This window comes from Toxorhynchites rutilus, chromosome 2 (genome assembly GCF_029784135.1).
Source record: "Toxorhynchites rutilus septentrionalis strain SRP chromosome 2, ASM2978413v1, whole genome shotgun sequence".
NCBI classification, from domain to species: Eukaryota; Metazoa; Arthropoda; class Insecta; order Diptera; family Culicidae; genus Toxorhynchites; species Toxorhynchites rutilus.
In genome coordinates this window covers 67,983,812-68,003,591 of record NC_073745.1, presented here as the reverse complement: position 1 = coordinate 68,003,591, position 19,780 = coordinate 67,983,812, and the positions used below count along the sequence as shown (strand labels likewise).

Below are 19,780 nucleotides of genomic sequence, written 5' to 3'. Positions count from 1 at the left end.
ATTTCATCTTGAAATTTTGTTTAATATTTTCTAATAATGTTATGACTTTTTCTAAATATAAGGTAAATGATTTTGGTTTGTCCAGTCGAAAATGTGATCATGGCTTGTCCACTGTTTTGAATGCTCTAGTTCAGCGCACCTGTGGTATGTGGTACAAATTAGGTATTCGAATATTTCAAAACATAAATAATATTGTCTTCTTAATGATTTACAGTAGTTATATAGTATATTTTTATGAATTCACATGTTTTAATAGATTATAAGATCCACATTCTATTGGTGTCAATGCGCCCCTCACTTGAGCTAACTTTTAATCAACCAACAGATGATTATTTGGCAAGTATTCAGACCAATTCTGGATTATAACACTTACAAATATTCTAAACATCATTCTTGCACACCATTTGTAACAGATTTACATAGCTAAACCATTAAATTAACGCATTTTATTGAACTCAATTCTGATCATGAGCTGTCCAATTCAATAATGTTGTTTTGTCCACATGATTTCTATGGCAACCGCTTGGAGCGCTGCAGTTTGTTTATTGTGTCTTTCGCGTATAGCAGAAATAAAGTTTCTCTATGTTGAGTGTCTTGAGGTGAACACTTTTAAAATGCCCAAGAAAATGTGTTTTTCTGAAAAGACTGAAAAGGACAATCACAACACTGTCAAAAAACTTGTAGCACAAATTGTCGTCTTTAAATAGTCGTATAGTATGACCCGATGCGATAAGTACAACACAAGATATGTTTAAGTGTTACCATATATTGACAATATACGATATTTCTTTTTCCCCAACCCAATATGTCGAAACCAGAGAGGCGTTTTTTTTTCGTTTTTCAAAGTCTTTCAAAGTTAATCGACTCAAAAACGAAAAAAACGCCTCTCTGGTTTCTACATATGTTATGTGAAAAATCCTCAGCTTTCCAGAAAAAAAATATTTAAAAAAATGGCGCCTTTGGTCCCGAGACTATGAAAACAATAAAAAACGAATACAATCAATAATAACGAGAGCAGCATTCGAATTTTCTACAGGCATAGTATTTTTTCAAAAAATTAATTTTTGAAAAAAAGACGAAAAAGTATTTTTTTCGAACAACCCTAAAATGGAAATGGTCTCCATAATGAAAAAAATAAAAAAATACGGGTCAAATGTTTTCCGATAAAGAACAAAATTACCAGTTTTCACGAAAATCTGAGAACCACTATATCGGTTTGGCATGGAATGGCTGAAAAAGGCGACCTATCGATTAATATTTCTGCAGGGACGGTTAAACCAATAAGGATTTTGATGTGCATTTATGAGCATCGATACAAGAAATCCAGAGAATGTCGAGACTTTCGTGTTAATGTAGGAATATCTTACTGTTTTAACTTACAATCCGTTTGAAGTTCAGTTCAGTTCATATAACTAAAGGTTTTTCTAGGGCCACCGTTTGGAGTTTTAAATGAGTTAACCCTTTGCGGTCGTATTAAATTCAGGCATGGGTGTCGTACTGGTCGGAATAATTTTTTTCTTGAAAAAGCAGTGATGCATGCAAGATTATGAAAAATAAAAAATGTGGTCGTTTGTCTGCTGAGAGCAGACAAACGACCACAAAGAGTTGAATTTAAGAATTTCTGGACAGTTACAAAAAAATAAATTCAAAAGAAAATGTCCTCAAAGTTCTACGTCAAATTTCCGTCCGTGCCTAGACCTTTCCATTTTTTTTAGGTTTTTAATATCGATAGATCTTTTTTATGAAAATGCTTAGAGTTAAAAACCCAAAAACTGTACCACTGTATGTCATCTTTTTCTAAAAGATGGCGCGGAGTTGATGGTATCTCTAGTATATTTAGGATACCTAAGGTTCACAGACTCCAAGTCAGTCGCGAAATCCGATGAACTATTTTGAACAGAACTAGTTTAAGTTTGATAAATATCAAAATCATTCCCTTCTATCAATGCAAACTAATATGTTTGTATATTTTTATTCTCTTCCAACACCCAACCCAACAACTTTCGGAACTCTGAAACCCAGCCGCGTTGGCTGGTAATTAATGGTCAGATAATCCACTCATAGAATCGTTTGCCGAGAGATTGCTACTGACCACCATCGCCACCCTCTTCTATCCAGGCACACAGACTTCCAGCGGTCCGATATTCGGGACCGGAAAATCGGACCAGGCCCCCGAAAACCACCGACACGGAAGAGCATGCGAAATGAATCACCGCATCACCACCAGCAGGGGCGGCAGCAGCAACGGCAAAACAACACAGTCGACGAGGCAACAGCGTTTCATGAGATTACGAACGCCGCCGCCGCCGTCGTCATCGTTGTTGTGTTGTAGCCGTCATCGTTGCCAGCCGCCGCAGTCGCTGCCACCATGTGGCGAAACCGGACCGATCGTCGCGTGTAGCCGAGGAAAATGGTTTAGTGTAGAGCAAGAAGCGCAGCAGAGCGGAGCCTAGCTCTCTGCTGGTATAGGGAAAGCAGGAGCGAGCGCAAATCTTTCCTCTTGTGTGGACCTCCGTTTTTAATTTGTCTCGTTAAGTTCTTTCGGTGCTGCGGCAGAGATTGAGGAGACGAGCGATTCTGGATGGTTTTTGATCCGTAGAGATATCGGATGAAACGGATGAGACGTTCGATGTGTCAATGTGTGTATGTGTGTCTCGGGAGACAACAGAAAATACAAAGCACTGTGTGATAAGAGAAGCGAGCGAGGCCAACAACAATAAGGCGATTGGTTCGTGATAAGAAGAACTTTGCTCGCCCCGGTGGTGCAGTAGTGAAAGATTTGGATTATTTTAAGGTGACACAAACACGCGGCTTTTGCTTGCAAGAAGAAAGTTCAAAATAATGAAACCCAGATTAGGTGGCGGTGGTGGATCGGCACTGCTATTGGTTGTGTTGAGGTGAGAATTTGCACGCGTTATTTTAAGCCCACCCCCACAAGAGAAGGAGAAGGTGGAGGAGGACGTGGAAAATCAGAGGTTGTGAAGTGCGAGTGATTAGAGTTTGGAGTTGATGCTGCTAACCACCACCTCCAACAACAACAACAACAGCAACCGGGGGAGGAACTGATGGATTCGCTAATGAAACTCCGGCGCTCGATTCCCAAGGGGTCGGCGCAATTACGACACGTGACTGACGTGTGTTTACGCGGCATCAATGCTGCGATGAGCTGCACCTCTGAATGCAATTACGCAATGACCTGTGCGTGCGTGTGTGTATGTAGTTGTTGTTTGAGGTCTTTCTGTTGTTCCGAGATATGATAATTTTGCCGTTGCCGGTTTTCAACCGTTTGACCGATTCATCGGTGAACGGTAAGTTATTCCGAACGCACAGTTGGAAAGAGTCAACGCGAGTTTGTAAATGCTAAAACGCAAAACCAGAAGTTCGGTGACCCGATTTGAACTAGAAAACATAAGTGGACACATGATGGGGAATAGTTACCGTCTCCTCTGGTATGATTAATTAGCACCTTGTCCTCATCATGAGACAAAATTTACTTGAAATCGCTCAAAGGGCCAGCACATGTGCTGGCGATCGATGGCGAAGGAATGTAATTATATGAAAATAGCTGCACAAAGTTTACCGAGGGGGCAATTCCTTTTTTTCATATTTAATTTCATTTCTACTTTTAACTCTCCCAAGTGAAACCAGGGTTTTCCGGTTTCGCCGGTACTTGAAACGGATGGGGATGGCAAGACTTGCTGCTGCTGCTAAGAGATTACCAACCAATGTGAAAATAAACGTAGGAATATATGCATGCGCACGAAACATGAGGAATGAAAGTGAAATTTAGCGGTTAATGTGGAATCGAAGAAAGTGAATCGGCAACTTCTTGGCGGCTACGGCAGGCTATCGGCAAGGCTAACGCCGCAATCTTTGCTGGCTTGGGGTGTTATTTCGGTGGACGGTCAAGTTTACCGTGTGATGAAGCCATAAAAAACCGGCCAGCGATTAAAGGTGACTTTTGGCCTCCCAACAACAATGTTTTGTGGTGACTAGCGAGCGAACGCAAAAGAACACTGATTTCGGGTTTGAGTGCCTCCTGTGGTGGTATTAACGAATCGATAAGGGCACACTTTTTCCACCACTGAAAACCGAGTCAATAAATCACCTGATGCTCCCCAGGGGAGTAATCTGAGCAACCGACAGTTATGTGCACCGTGACACATCGGCGATAATTTTACAAATCCTGCCAGGAATAAACGGAATTGATTTGTTGGTTTTACGTGTGAAAATGAATCTATGTGTGTACCGCAATTATCGACCATGTGCATGAAATCGCTTCGCGTGCTGCACACAGTTTTGCGATAGAAGTGTAAAAATAGACGGAAATCCCAACCCTAGGCTAGAGGTGAAATTCAACCATAAACAATTTATTATGAAATGCAGATCACACAAAATCAGTGCTAATGGAATATTGGACACGCGCAGAGATTTTGATGGCATTTAGTGTACCATTCTCAGAATTGCTTTGCGATTCTGTTCTTTAGTGAAACTAAACGGTTTTCTAATTTGAATTGTTGCTTCTAAATGAGCTGAACTTCTTGCTGTGTCATTGACATTGCAAGAGAACGACTCATTACAATTTGTTCGCGTCAATTTACGTATGTAACTCAACAGTAAAATCAAACATCACATCATTTGATGTGTAGAATCATTTTCTACGGGTTTACATTTATCTTCATTCTTTTTTTGGTCACTTGAATTTTGATTGTCGTATAAGATACGCTTTTCGGGCTAGCATTTCTTAGTTTATAATGAAAATCGAATTTTCCGACGTTCATCTCATTTGCTGTAAGCGATTCGCCGTAGCGAAATGAAATTTTTCCTTCAGGTGAAAAAGTCTCAAAAAGAAAATTTTCCTGGATGAATTTTATTAGGTGGCAAACATTTTGAAGTCGATCCAGGGCTTCAAAGGTAATGAATTTTATAAAAAGGGCTTGTACGCAATCAGAGCCAATTTTTCCACGATACATTCTTTTTCATGGAATTACTGCATTGATTCCTTGATTCTTTATAGAGGCTTTATAGAGGCTTTAAACGACAAAGTTCATTCAAGCCTTGAAAAAAGACTATCGACGAATTTCATGCCAACTCGTCTTAGGAGTTGGCGGCACTATCTCAGATAGCAACGAAACGTTGTGGGTGTAAACACATGGGTATTCTAAGCAACTTTGCATACTTGAAATATTCAAAAAAAAATTAGACCTTTTTGAAATGGGCCAAAAAAAAATTCTTGATTTTTAACAAAAAAACTATGACTCAAAAATATAATACCTACAAAACTCTAATCAAAGAATGAAAAGTAGGAAATTGTTTAAATTTTCATAAAATATACCAAAAAGTTTTTGAACAAAAGATTTCGCTGAAAAAAATTATTTTAAAAATTAAAATTCATTTTTCTCAAAAACGTATTTTTTTTATTTAAAAAAAAAATGAATAGCCCTTACAATTTTCAACAAGTCGTCCATACATCGGAAGATGGACACTTTTACAGGAAAAAGTATTTCTAACAACAACTTTTTAATGTTTTCTTTGAAAAAAATTGAAAGAATTGAAATAATTGTTTACACCCACAACGTTTCACTGCTATTTGAGATGGTGCTGCCAACGGTCAGTTGAATTGGCATGAAATTCGTCTATTAGAAGATCAATCATTGGAGAGTCCTGCTATTAATCAGGGCCTGATATTTGGCATCAACATATCAACTTTTAGGAGGTTTAAAGTTACTCTAAGTACATACTTAGGGTGACTAATTTAAAAACCGCTTGACTTTGACTCTATTAATTAATTCAAGCGAGAGTGACAAGTTTCAATAACCACACACACAGTTGGAAAGAAGACTATCTACAAGGAAACACCGCATAATAATATAATAGTGTGTGGTTAATATGACATGTACACGATTCAATTCGGCTATGTTACAGCTAAAAATATGTGCACCCGTGGCCGAATGGTTAGCGTCCCATACTATCATGCCGGGTGTTCGGGTTCGATTCCCGTTCTGGTTGGGGGATTTTTCGTCAAAGAAAATTCTTCCGGCTTGCACTGTGGTCACGCGTATTCTAGAGCTTGCCACTTTAGAGTACATTCAAGGCGTGTTATTCGGCATAGAAATCTCAACCAAGTATTAATGAACGACGCTAGTTAATGAATACGTTGAGACGGCAAAAGTTCCACAGGGAACGTTAACGCCATTCAAGAAGACAGCTAAAAACACTAATTAGTCTAAAGGAACGAAAGGGATAAAAATCAGTTTTGTGTTGACATTTGAGTTTGGTTTGATAATTAAATGAACAATGGTTCACTTTTCAACTTCATTTTATAATATGGTATAATATTATTACGCATTTATGCAACAGCACCAGTGGCTATGTGGATAGCATGATCGTGTTAAACAGCCAATCAACATTCCATCCAGCCTTGCTTCGATCCCCGTTGACATCGTTTGAACTTTTTTTTTGGTACAATCCCAAGCTGACGTTCAGTCTGAGAGAAAGAGATGTCTGTTTCCATACATACAAACATTTTGAAGCTTTTGAAAAAGATGCTTTTTTTCTGCCGAAGATTAAATGTTCTCTGCCAACACTAGTTTGGGTGTAGGGGTCAGAACAAAATAAGATTTTCTTCTAGGGGAGAGGAAGTGAGTGATTCTTTCCCGGAAACACTGAGTCAGCTTTAAAGATTAAATTAAGCTGTGTCGTCAGCAAATGGTCTGGCAGTTCATATCAATTGCAGGTTGCCGATAACATTGATGAATCGTGATATTTTCGATGTGACAGTTTGTGTAATTTACTGTATGCTCAACATTTCGGAACAAATTATATAAAATTTAAATTGGAATCTTATTGGTTCCGCAACCTTTTTTGCTGCCAAGATTGTATATGATTGAAAGCATCTCAGTTTGATTTGACATAAATAGTGATACATAAATATTGAGTGCTTTCTGGCACATGGATATCTGGAGTTATTCCATTCTTCATTCTTCAGTTCAACGACTGTATTAAAATTCATTACGTTCATAAGCAGAGTTGGGGGTCTTCGTAGTCACATTTGTTGCGCGTTCGCTTAGTAAGCGATCGATCGTGAGTTCAAAACTCAGGACCCTCATTGACCATCTTTGTGTTGTTACAGAATAGCTACGTCCACGCAACAATCATCAGCGATGGAGATAGATCCACGGTCGAAATAAGATCGATTCATCCATACAACTGCTCTGCTCTGCAAGACACATCCGGCTGCTGTTCTATAAATAACTCAACAATGATCAATCAACTGTCTCCGCTGTCCGGTGGTCCAACTGGATAATGGAAGAACAGAAAGAATAAGCTTACGCCTAAATGGCTACTGTGTGAATGTACCATATGTAATGGTATAGAAGGAATACTGGCGAATGGCAACTGTGTAATGTGCTAATTATAGATATGATAACCATGTGACATGTGCACGATTAAAATTCGGCTCTGTTACAGCTAAAATGCTAATGAGCCTTAAATAAATAAATGGGATAAAAAAAAATAAGCAGAGTTCCACAATAATCACTCGCGAAGTTGACATAGGATAACGTTGGGCTATTTGTTGCATATTAATTTTGAATATGTTTGAAAATTCCATTATAAAAAAAACTTCGATAATAATCTGATGACCCTGAAAAGGTCCGTTCAATTTGATTGTTGGGTATTGTGGTACAGTTGTTGTGATGATGGCAGAAGAACGGTTCTTAGGCGTTTGATTGTGCATGAAGATATGAAAAGTATATAGAAAGGGCGAATCAAGAGATTTTCTTCTTGATTGGACTAAAAACGTCAACTTTTTGCACTATAAACGATTTAATTTTTTGATTGGACTATAAACTCCGATCCCACGGCAGAAAATATGGGAAATATTTTTTTTTTTTGCATTTTCCTTCAATAAATCTTCGTTGAACGGAGACAACGAATAGGCAGCTTAAATCGAACGATTCGTTCTTGCCATGAAATCGGATCCACTGAGACAGAAAACATCATTACTGCGGCTGATATAATTCATATGTTTGTTATGGTTGCATGGCTTCCCTTTTGGGTTCCTTTGGTTTGGTAAACTCCTTCACGGCTCGAAATATACTGAATGCTCCTCGCTGTTAGACCGCCATTATTAAAATTTTTTTTTCTGACTGGTTACTGAACCAGTAAAGGGTGGGGCTTGCGATGCAGTTTTCGCTACTCTTCAGGATCGGAACACATAGCGATACACCCAAATGTATACGAAATTCTCTTGATTGAGTACAAGAATCGCCGTAGCTTGCTTTATTAGCCACGATGATGATGATGTTTTCAACTGCGGAGGCTTGAAGAAGCAAATTTGGAAAACTTGAATTAGAGGTGTATGAACTCTCCGAGTTTAATGCTTCCAGCAAGAACTGAAACAACAACTTGATTTGATCTCTCGGCCTTCTGAAACTTCGGTAATATGTACGAGGCACATCAGCAGAAAACCAATCGAATACGCAACTATACGTAATGAATTTCAAATTTCTGTTGATGGGAAACTCTTCTACATATTATTCTATAATATTTAAACCATCCTATGACAATGAATACAAAGCTACAAGTAAAAGTGGAATAGGGAAACAAAAAATGAAAATCAAACATGATTCCGCGTGTGGATGTAATTTTTCTGGCTTCGATATTAAGCATTTTGAGTGGTTTAATTGCAAAATTGAATTCGCTGATGGTTATATTTCGGTTTGTGAGTTGACAGAGAAAAAAAAATAAAAAAATTAAAGTAAATTATTTCGTAAGTGGTAAATTTAAATTATTGAAATAATTGGGGTTGAAATGGACAGAAATTCATAATCACATCCAATGCATGAAGGAAAGTGAAGGGAAGAATATTCAACTCTTTTTTATATTGCTTTCTGTTTCTGTTCTATTTTAGTTACTGGACACAGAAATACTGAGAGAGAGAGAGAGAGAAAGAGAGCGAAATTATTCCTCTCGCGACCAAATAAACTTCTGCGCTTCGTATATTATTAACCATTCCATATTCCTTCCACTACATTCCCGTTAAACCCGCATCGATAAATATGTTCTACTTTTCGGCTTGTTTTAATTTCAGTAAAAAACATGGAAAAACAATTTTTTATAAAACTTTTGGTCAATTATTTCGAAAACCAGTATATTGAACTGTAAGAAACTGCTTTCAAGTTTTGGAAAACATGAGTTCCCAAGTATATAATTGAAGTTCTTCTTAACATGTCTGTCTTAGCCCCATTTCCCCTAGATGAAACTGACTGAGTCATTTTTCATGTTTGAGAATTCAAACTGAAGTTTTGCTCCATCAATGTACAAATTGAAACTTTTTTGTGGGGCGCATGATTCACCAGTTTTTCTGTAGATATCTAAACCTCACACAATTGCTATCTTATTTGATAACGATCTTTTTGGGGTGTCTTACCAAAATGAAGATAAGGGAACCACTGGGTTGGAAAGATACTTACGTACGTAATCTGTTGCCACATGAGTTTCAATTTGTTTTGTGACTTATAGTCAACATTGTTAACGCAATAGCAGCTGTTTTCCGTTTCATCGAATCAGTCCTGAGAACGAACCCCAAACATTTCACCGAGCAAACAATGTGTGACTTAATTCAATCAATCAAAATCGCACACGGTCAAATCAACAACCGTCGGTTAAATAGATGACAACCATCGCCCAGAAGCGCCAGTCATCTTCGAATTCACTCGTGGCCTCTGGCCACGTCACTTGAGAAAAAAAAACCACTCACAGTGCCATAAGAAATAATTCAATTTAGCTCCCAAACACACCGGTGTTTATTGGCGGCGTGAGAAAGCGGACCGGCAAACCTGTCACCCCACCGGTGGTGGCGACGGACGACACTTATCGATCGCGGCGCTTTTGGTGAACCCTGAATTAGTTGTTCCCCCAATTGTGCCGAAACGCACAGCACACAAAACGCGTCACGCGATTTCCTAAATTGCGTTATCGCGTCACACGCGCGCTCCCCCTCCGCCCTCTCCAAAGCATCGAAGAGCCGACGGGAAATATGAAGAATGAGGTCACACACCGCGGCGCGATATGACGAAGGCGCGTTTGGAATATTTTGACTCCTTTCCGAGAAGAATTAATATCCATTCAACAAGCCTTGCGGCGGGAATCGAGCTAGTGGCGCCCTCAGACCGACAGCGCGTGATGTTTGGGGTTTCAGGTGATTTTTTTTTTCTTTCATTCACCGTCAAGAGTGTACACTTCCAGTGGGAAACGTGGCTCTCGAACCGAAACCGTCGATGAATATTTGCGTGGAAATTATTGAATTAACCATGATATTCGGTCTTAGCTTTGTTTGGGGGGAGGTTTTCCGCTATTTGACCTGTTTTTCGGGGTTTAGAAATTGCAAACTTGAAGTGATTGATCGCGTACGGATTGGTTTTCGATGAATTCGGGTGACCCGTTCTCGGGAAAGAAAGATAAATGTGCTGGTGAAATTCGCTCAGCAATGAGTTGAGTGGCAGAAAACGGTTTACTCAAGCGAAAATGTTGATTTTATCAATATGAAAAACGGGTCACATATTCCGTTCAAAGATGAACTTCAAGCCCATTGATGGTTCATTTGAACGATCACGAACGATTTTTGCTTAAGTCGTTCTTTTATTTAAATTTTACTGGAAATTACACTTTGTTCGGCCCATCTTTTTCTGTTGGAAAAGCTAATTAAATGAAGTATGTGTTATTATCCATCACGGACTCAAATTTGATTTCACAATCGAACTGATCGCAGCAGCACGTGTACCAAAATCGATGGTATAACTACTCTGTACAAGGTAACTGCTTATCGAGTGATGACAGAATGAAATACTGTTTGAAATGAAAACCGGGCAGGTAAAAAGTATTTGGCAAAAAGTGCACCGCTCGACATTACAAAGACTGTAAAACAGGATGGATTTTTTTTTTTGCATAAAACTCAAAGCGATAGAACTTGAATGTAATGAGCAGAAAGCCAGCCTCTATGATCACCAAAAATCAGTTGTCGATCGAAACCGAAAATTCTCAATGACTAAAGTTGATAGAATGGATCATGAGACTCCCATCTGCCTTGGGATGAACGTATTCATGGAATTTTTCTTTCGCTTTTCAAATTTCTGTTTTTTACAAGCTTTAATCTCAGAACAATTTCCAGGTAAACTCAACTTAGGTTCAATTTATTTATTTATTTATTTATTTATTTATTATGATTCAATGTATCGAAACATCGAATGAATTTCATATTGTTTCGGAACGAATTCTGACGAAAATCATTTTTGTTTTGAACATAAAAACATTATAGCCTAAATGATTATTTTTTTTAGTTTAACGATTAACCTTTTTTATGAATTTATTTTTTTATGGTTTATCATGGCACAATTGTCCAGGAGGGGTGTTTGGGTGGAAATTAGCATTTATAGCTCGACAGTTATTGTCTAGACAAAAACTTTCTTCGACAAAGTTGTTACATATGATAGAGTGCTCATTTTAGGTTATCAAAAATAGGGTGACCAAAATTGTCGATGAAATAAAAAATATAACTTTCTTATCTTTCTAGATAAAGGTAAACATAGTTAGATAGTGTTGAAGCCCCAGTTATTTGAGACATCCACGTGGAACAAAGTTTTTTTTATCTCTTAAAATAACCGATATAGCTCCATGTTTTCAGGTTGCGTTAGAGTCACCATGGAAAAACAGTTTTTTATTCTAACGTTTATATTTCAAATTCTACATGCAAACTGTCTTCGAAAGACTTTTGGAGCTTACTAATACACACATTTTGCAATGCAGAACTGGTCAATATCTCAACTCCACTCAAAATTATTTATATTTCTTCCCAAAAAATATGCTCTCTTCATTTGTTTGTCATTCTTTCTGGGGCAAAAATAAGAAAAAGTCTGTTGGCGGAAGTTGGAAGAACAAATTACACTCTATATAATATGTGATTTTCGAAACTATGTTATTTTTTGTGTTTGAGTAAATTTAAATTGAAATCATGAATTTTTGGGTGAAAACCCAACAATAACATTAAGCAGGATTAAGATATTGAGAAGTTTTGCATCGCAAAATGTTGGTCTTGATAAGCTCTAAACGTCGTACGAAGACAGTTTTGATGTAGAATTTTAAATATAAAAGTTTTTTTTGCCTTAACTTTTATTCATTGTGCATTGTTTTGAACGAATTATGAAGAAAATAATTGGGAAAAAATATTTTTTAAAACTAAACATGAAAGTTTTATAGTCAATTTGATATTTTTTTGCTAGTCTCCAGATTTGACGATTAACTTATACATTACGGAAAAACTTAAAAAAATTAAAAGTTATTATGTTTTTAAGTTTTTTTTGGGTTTATGGAAATAAAAGATCAATGAAATGTTTAGAAAATTAATCAAGTTAAGTGGCACAATACCACGCACAATTTTTTCTGATTAACTAGCTTAGGCTAGGGTGATTTTTCATTTCATAATTTAATTATTCGAAATGTTGAACGGGTTTGTCATTGTATTGAACGAATTCCGGCTAGAAAAAAAGGCTTAAACAGACTTTTTAAAATTTTACTTTTTTGTGTAACAATCAGCTCATGAATTAATCAAAATAACCAATAAATATGAAAATTCATTACTGAATTTTCTAATTTTTATATTTATTTGAAAATTATGAAGAAAATTGTTTGCGATCAACTAACCAAACCGAATTCTATAATTTTACCAGATATATGTTGAGTCTCGGGGCAATTTTCGGTTTGAAAAATATTTTTTTCGAAATATTGAGTTGTCGAACGAATGGATAAACATTGTTTTGAACGAGTTACAGTGAAAACCGATTCTGACCTCAACTGGAACATTTTATAGCATTAGTCTAAGCCTGCACTTAGATTCATTTGTTAGGTTTAACGATTAATCTTTCTTCAAGATGCTTTGCCTTTATAAATTATAGAAATTTATTAATGAGATCAATCAATTGTTTATAAATATTTAACCAAATTGAGTTCCATAATTTACACGATTTTTTAAGGTAAAATTTATGATTTCATGATCCAAATCATTGTTTTGAACAAAATTCAACGAAGATTATTTTTGGTCTGTACTGGAAAATGTTATGTTTGAAAATGTTTGTAACTTTTTTCCAGGTTCACCGAATTATCTTTTTCATGAATTTTGAAAAATACTGAAAAACATAAAATTTAATTATAAAATTATTCAACCATTGGTCGTGTTTTTTTTTCATTTTTTCATAAAAGACAATTTTTTTTCTAAACTTTTCATAATATTGAATTCCACTTCAATATTTTGAACGAATTCAAGTTATGGTTGGCTAAACTCGAAAATTTTATAGCCAAAATAACTTTATTAATTTTTTTTCTTTATTAAGTTTTTTTCTAGACCAATTTTTTTTATCTAATTTAAAAAAACTTATAAGTATGAAATTTAAACATTGAATTTTTGAATTTTATACGTAATTGAGTGCCACAACTTACATTGAAACAAAAAAAAGTTCAATATTACCCACAGTTTCTTTATTTTTTCATTGAACGTATCGTTTGATTGAATTATTTCGATTGAACGTTCATTCGATTGAAACGTGAATATTTTTAAAATATTGCGGAAAAAACAACTTTTATTTTTATTTTAGCCAACATAAAATGCTATTGCCATTGTCAATGAGGACCAGAGCCTCACAAAGCCATATTCGCTTCACGTACACTCGTTTCATTTTTCAGACTGACGCTAAATTTTCAAACGTCAGTTTTCAGAACGAATAGAAACATAGAAAACGAACAAATAGACACATTATTCGAGCAGTGCGGATCCAAATTAAAGACACTTTAACGATGTCAATGAAAGGTTTTGCTTTCCGAATCGGCAGAACGTGGTAAACGTGACGGCTATGTCGATGCCTTCTATGCCTATGCCTGACAGGGTCTTTCAGATTAAACGCTCACGTAACAGATTTTAATACCTTCTACAAAAGTGAACCGATTTTTTAAGCGAAAATTAAGCTTATTTTAGGACATTTTCGATGTGACCACCCCTTTTTCGATAACGCGTTTTAAACGGTGAACAAAATTCTTCATGCACAACTCTAACATTACGCTTTCGATGCTGTTGAAAATCCAAGTTATTTCTTCTTTAAGTTCCTCCAAGTTTTGGGGCTTATTAACTTAGTAACGGTCCTTCACGTACCCCCTGAGGAAGTAATCGACGACGAGAAATGTTGGAATTCTTACCATAAGAGGATAAAGTTTCATTAAGGTTTCGGTTGCTCGAGTAATACGATTTCACTAAAAATACACGTTCTTGTTAATTGTACATCTTGACACTAAAAACCATCCGATCATACTGAACGAGCAGCCGAATATTATCGTCCCGAAGTGGGGAATGCAGTATTACCATCGACGGAGCGAAAAAATTTTTTATAAGGAGCTATTCGATTTTTTTGCGTGAGCTTTTAATCTGAAAGACTCTGTACCATTTTTCTTGGAAGACGGCCTTGAACATTTTGATGAAATGAATGGATGAAACTTTCAGTTGAATAGCTGCAAACTTCCTTTCGCATGCGAAGTGAGACACTTTGACGAAGGTAATGAATATATTTCAATCGATCCCATGTAGCAAACGTCAATGAAATTTTGTACTTGTCAAAATGAAATGGAAAAAAAAATCAAGAGAAATGAAAGGAACAGAAAAATCGAAGTTTCAGAAAATGTAGAAAATGTACCGATTTTACTTCAACACGATTTTTGGCTTCGAAAATAAGCAAACCATTAGAGCACACAACATGACTCGATTGTACTTCGAATGACATGTTCAAAGATACGCGTATGTTGATGGATTATCTTCTAAAATTCGAGTAAAAATGATGGAGCAATTAATATTCAGCCTACACTCGATTTATTGTCCAACTTCCACTTACATTAAACTAATCTGAGATGAGTTATTCCTTATAATCAAACAAAGTTACGTCTGTTACGACCAGAATAGAGCCCAAATTTGTAAATATGCAATGCTTTCAAATGTGTTTTGTTTTCGAATAATGTAGTCGATGAAAAGTGTTTATTTCTATTTTCAGCTTCAATTTATTTTTGAATACGTAAAAGGCTTAGTTTTTCTCCCGTACTGAACATGAAACCTTCGAAACGAAGGATTGATTTTCAATTCGTTCCTTTGACTCCAACCAGAGCTATTTTTGATTAATTCTTTTCAGCCTATCGGAGAGAAGTAAAATCGATTGACGATTGAGACTGCTCGACTGAGCTATATTCATTATCATCGTCAAAGTATACCATTTCGCATGCGAAAGAACTAATCGAATAGATACATAAATTGAGGCGAGAATTTATTTGGAAGATGGAACAAATGAGTGTGAATCGAAAGAAGTATGCACGAAGAAGAAGAGATATTTGTTGAGTGTTAGAAGAAATGAGCAATATACTCAATCAGAGTGAATAAGCTGCTACTTGAAATGCAGTAGATACATTATTGAGTGATGATTTATCAATGAGATTGTTTATGTAAGCCAATTTTTCGATAAACATTTCGATAAATTGTACTGTTAAATATTTTCTCGATCTCTAATCGATGTTCTTTATATTTATAGAAAATTGACTTTATACAAATTAAGTAGGTGATTGTTGTAAATTTTGCCAAATTTTGACAAGGGAAAACAGGAATGTTACATCAAACTAACCCGTTTAACATAATCAATGTGATATTCAGGTATACCGGGCAGACTGCGTTCCAAAGATTCATCGCCGCACTGTTCATTTATCACTTAAACAAATGACAAATAAACATTCTATCATTCCTTTATGAATTTTGGAACAGTTGTCAACAAAATTGGAAAATCAAATAACTCAAAAAAAGGTTGAGAGTTTCTGACATCTTTCAAAATATGTTGGGGTAAACTCTGGTAAATTAAAAAACGCTCAGACTAATGTCAATCGACTAGGAAACGCACCACATCTTTTAACACGTCAAACAAACCGCGCACACCGCTAAAAGGTCAAAAGAGCGTGCGATAATTGTTGATTGATAGTGTTCTCGTTCCAGTCCCTGGATTGATTGATTTGGTGTTTTTCATACCGACTCTTGGCGCAAGGAAACCTGCGCTGGGAAATTGATCAGCTGTACACAGTCCCGTTTTCTGCATCCAGAGCATCCTCCCCTCCTCCTCCTCGTTGTCTTCTCTTTCGTGTAAGCGAAAAAAAACCAAATCCAAAACACCACTTCTTTTCATGAGAAACTTTCATTAATCAATTTTTCTGTTATCTTCCCCACCCCTGCTGCGGCTGCTGCAATTGCTCCCGCATACGTGTGAATATGGATGTGCATGTATGTCCGTACACAGCATATGTTTGTGGACCAGTGTGGTTCGGGTGAAGGCGGCGAGCACTGATAGCGACTATCACTACGACGACGAGTACGACGATGAGTATGACGACGATGGCGGTTACGATGGCGAGGATCAAAGTCCGAAGGTGGCGCCCGCTGCCGACAGTGACAAATGGTCGAGTAATACCACCATAACAGTCACCACCACCTCCACCTCCACAACGGCATCATCGAGGATGGGCAAAACAACGGCTGTCCCGATATGGAGTGCTGAGGAAGAAGGTAAGTGACTGACTCAATGCGGAGCTTTGTTTGAGGGATTTAAGACATATACATTCTTACGATTCACAGCAGTACGTGAGGATTACCCGTGTCCTCGGGGATGTACCTGCGAGGATGGGACCCGATTTGTGAACTGCTCTCATCGTGCGCTCACCGAGCTTCCGACGGATTTGCCACGCAATGCAATCCGATTGGATTTCGCCGGGAACAACATCAAGCAGGTGCCGGTGGAGGCGTTCCAAAACTGCACCGATGTGAGGGTTATCCTGCTGGATCGCAACGTGATCGAAGAGATCGTCAAGGAGGTGTTCACGGAACTGGCACGACTAGATGTGGTGAGTTTAGTCGGCAATCAGATTACCCATCTCACGCCGGACACCTTCGGGGAGGCGCAGTCCCTACGGAAGCTGGTGCTCAGCGAGAATCCGCTGATGATTCCCGATGATGGACCATTTCTGCTACAGGAAGAGCTGGAGGAACTCGAGCTGGTGGGATGCAATTTGACCGAGCTGCATCATGAGACTTTCAGCGGACTGGAGGGACTGAAGTCGCTTAATTTGGCGGGGAATGATTTTGGGGAGGTAAGTTGGTGGATTGTTTCCAGCAATTGATGTAAATCCTAACAGTTCGATCTTTGCAGGATCTCAACACTGACGTGTTTGAACCGCTGGTGAATCTGCAACGACTGCACGTTCCCTTCCTTTCGGAGGACAACGTTCGCGTACTTTGCGACGTGATCAAATCCATCGATGTGGTAGACATCACGGCACACAACATCAGCTGCTTCTACCTGGCCTCGGAAACATCGTACGAGGAAAGCATCATCACCCAGCGCCCAACCACTCCTGAGCCCAAAAAGGAACAACCAAAAGGTAGGCAATGGAGATAATGTTCGATGTCCTTCCTGGAATCAATTTAACACCTTCTATCTTCCAATAGAATCTGGCGATCATGACGCCAGCCAGAACACCACACCCAAGTCACCAGGCAAGAAGGTGACGAGAAAGGAGAACGAAATCATTCCACCCAAAGAGGAAGAGTCGGCCAAGCCGACAACCATTGCTCCAACAGTCAGGCCCACATCCATGCCATCGCGAAGACACACCACTGGCGGCAGCACTGGACCGGCAACAACCCCCGCCGTCACCAGTACTCCCATCGTCACAGGGCCCTCGTCAGCCTCGATCACCCACTCGGGGGGCTCTGGGGAAGCCCCAACGGCGGCAGCCGGTGGACAGGATGTCGTCAAGAAGGAATCCACCCCGACGGCGCAGGATGGAGAGAAAACCATGCTCGCCTCGATCAGTTCGGAAACGATGAAGCAGCTGCTGATGGGAATCATCGGAGCGGGCATCCTGATACTGATAATCGGCCTGATCTGCCGACGCACGGGACTCAAGAACAAACTGTGCGGCTCCAAGCGGAGGCCAGCGCCCACAGATCAGGTCCGTCCGGCCGAGGAGGTTCCATTGAATAAAGTTTAGGGCACTAGGATCCAATGACTGCATACTCTGAGAAGGTTTGCGTGTACGTGTGATATTACTTAAAGTATTAGTTTACAAGTTTACAAGCGGTGAAAATCCTCAGCTGATGAAACCTTGCAACCTGTATGGATTTAGGGCGGAGAATAAACACATACATACACACACACGCGAGCGCATACACATATTTGCCGAGCAAATACTCCCAGAAAAATAAAACCGAATATACACACATATGCAATGGTAGAAAAATGTGGGGAAATAAGTGCCCCGAAATTATCGCAAAAAAGGTAGAAAACACGGACAGACAAGGTTTTTTGTTTCTTTGTAAATATGAATTAAAGGTGAGTGCGCGCGCCATAAAAATGTATGAATCACGATGACACATCATCCGATGGGGTCTCCGGAGTGAGTGACTGTGAGAGAAAGACAGTGTAAACGAGCAGGATTGCGTTATTTCATAAGCACGTTTTTAGGTGTAGGCATCCAAAATAAAAAAAAACGAAACCCTTTTGCCATGTGTGGAGGGACATTCCTGTGAAATTTTGTTAGCACGATAAGTAGCTTTAACCATAGGTGAGATTAGCTTCCAAACGATTCCGAAATTGTAGAACCAAAAATTTAATCAACTAATAGCGTTTGTATGTGCATTTTGTCTACATGTTAATGTAATCCTTCATCAGTTCGATTTTATATTGTATTGCCTCGTTGTATTTTTTAAATAGATACACTCCCGGTGCAGAGAGTACGCAGTATACGCAGCTATGTCACAAACAAATATTGAAACATTGTGCAACCATACATATTTGAGATAGAAACCATTAGTGTCAACATTAGCACATATTAGTGTGTACTCATTATTAATATGTGGAAATCGATGCTCAATCGCGATGACGTTGATACGATTGATTATTTGAGCAAAAAACGAACTCCTTGACCACGTGCAGACGTGGATTGGTTCCGCGAACAAAGCGGAAGGGATACAGCGAAATAAATGCAAATTATCATAGAGAGGATCCGGTGGGATACACTTTGTTTCATTAATGGTTTGTTTCGACCGTCATAAATTGGAATCCAACACTTTCTTGCAACACGCTGAGCCTTGGTGACTTGTGTACAACATTATAGAAGTAAACCAACCGATTGCATATCTTTCGGGCTCGATCAAAAATCATGTCTACCCACCCGGGGATGCCAGATGACGAGAAATGTTATAATTTTTAAGTCATTTCAAACAGTTTGAACTTTTTTTTTTGTATTTTCCAGGGAAAATGCCATGACCTATTATTTTGAAGATAGTCGTAGTTTTTTTTCTCTCGTTACCATTTGTTTACGATTAGATACAAAAATATTACCCACTAGCTGACCCGGCAAACTTCGTCCCGCCCAAAAATTTGTTTTTTGTAATCAATACCTTCGAACATTCACGTTTTTACTAAGCGCAAGTTCATGGGTTAAATCGCAGAACTGTTCATTGATTGATCTTCTACTCGACCCTGTTAAATTTACCTTTTACTATAGAGTTCCTAGTACTTCTACCAAAATAATGAAAATAATATCAGATTATTTTCTGACAAAATTCTCGTTCAAGATTTTTCAACCACTTGCAAATAACATGTTTCTCCGTTATATGGAATAAATGTTTGATACAGAAAATATGATAGAATAA

General features: G+C 38.1%; 2 protein-coding genes across 5 annotated transcripts in view; one reads left to right on the top strand and one right to left on the bottom strand.

Moving 5' to 3' along the window:
- LOC129764529 (serine/threonine-protein kinase ULK2) overlaps positions 1-19,780 on the bottom strand; it is a 168,480-nt gene that overhangs the window by 70,586 nt on the left and 78,114 nt on the right. The gene's annotated exons all lie outside the window — the stretch shown is intronic.
- LOC129764530 (uncharacterized) lies at positions 2,064-19,122 on the top strand. Of its 2 annotated transcripts, none has more exons than XM_055763709.1 (5): positions 2,064-2,897; positions 16,365-16,630; positions 16,703-17,211; positions 17,271-17,502; positions 17,570-19,122. In XM_055763709.1, the coding sequence occupies exons 1-5, from the start codon at positions 2,842-2,844 to the stop codon at positions 18,112-18,114; spliced, it is 1,608 nt and encodes a 535-aa protein (XP_055619684.1). In that variant the 5' UTR covers positions 2,064-2,841; the 3' UTR covers positions 18,115-19,122. The 2 variants fall into 2 exon arrangements, with proteins under 2 accessions (XP_055619684.1, XP_055619683.1); XM_055763708.1 differs by having other exon boundaries at positions 2,070-2,897; positions 16,700-17,211.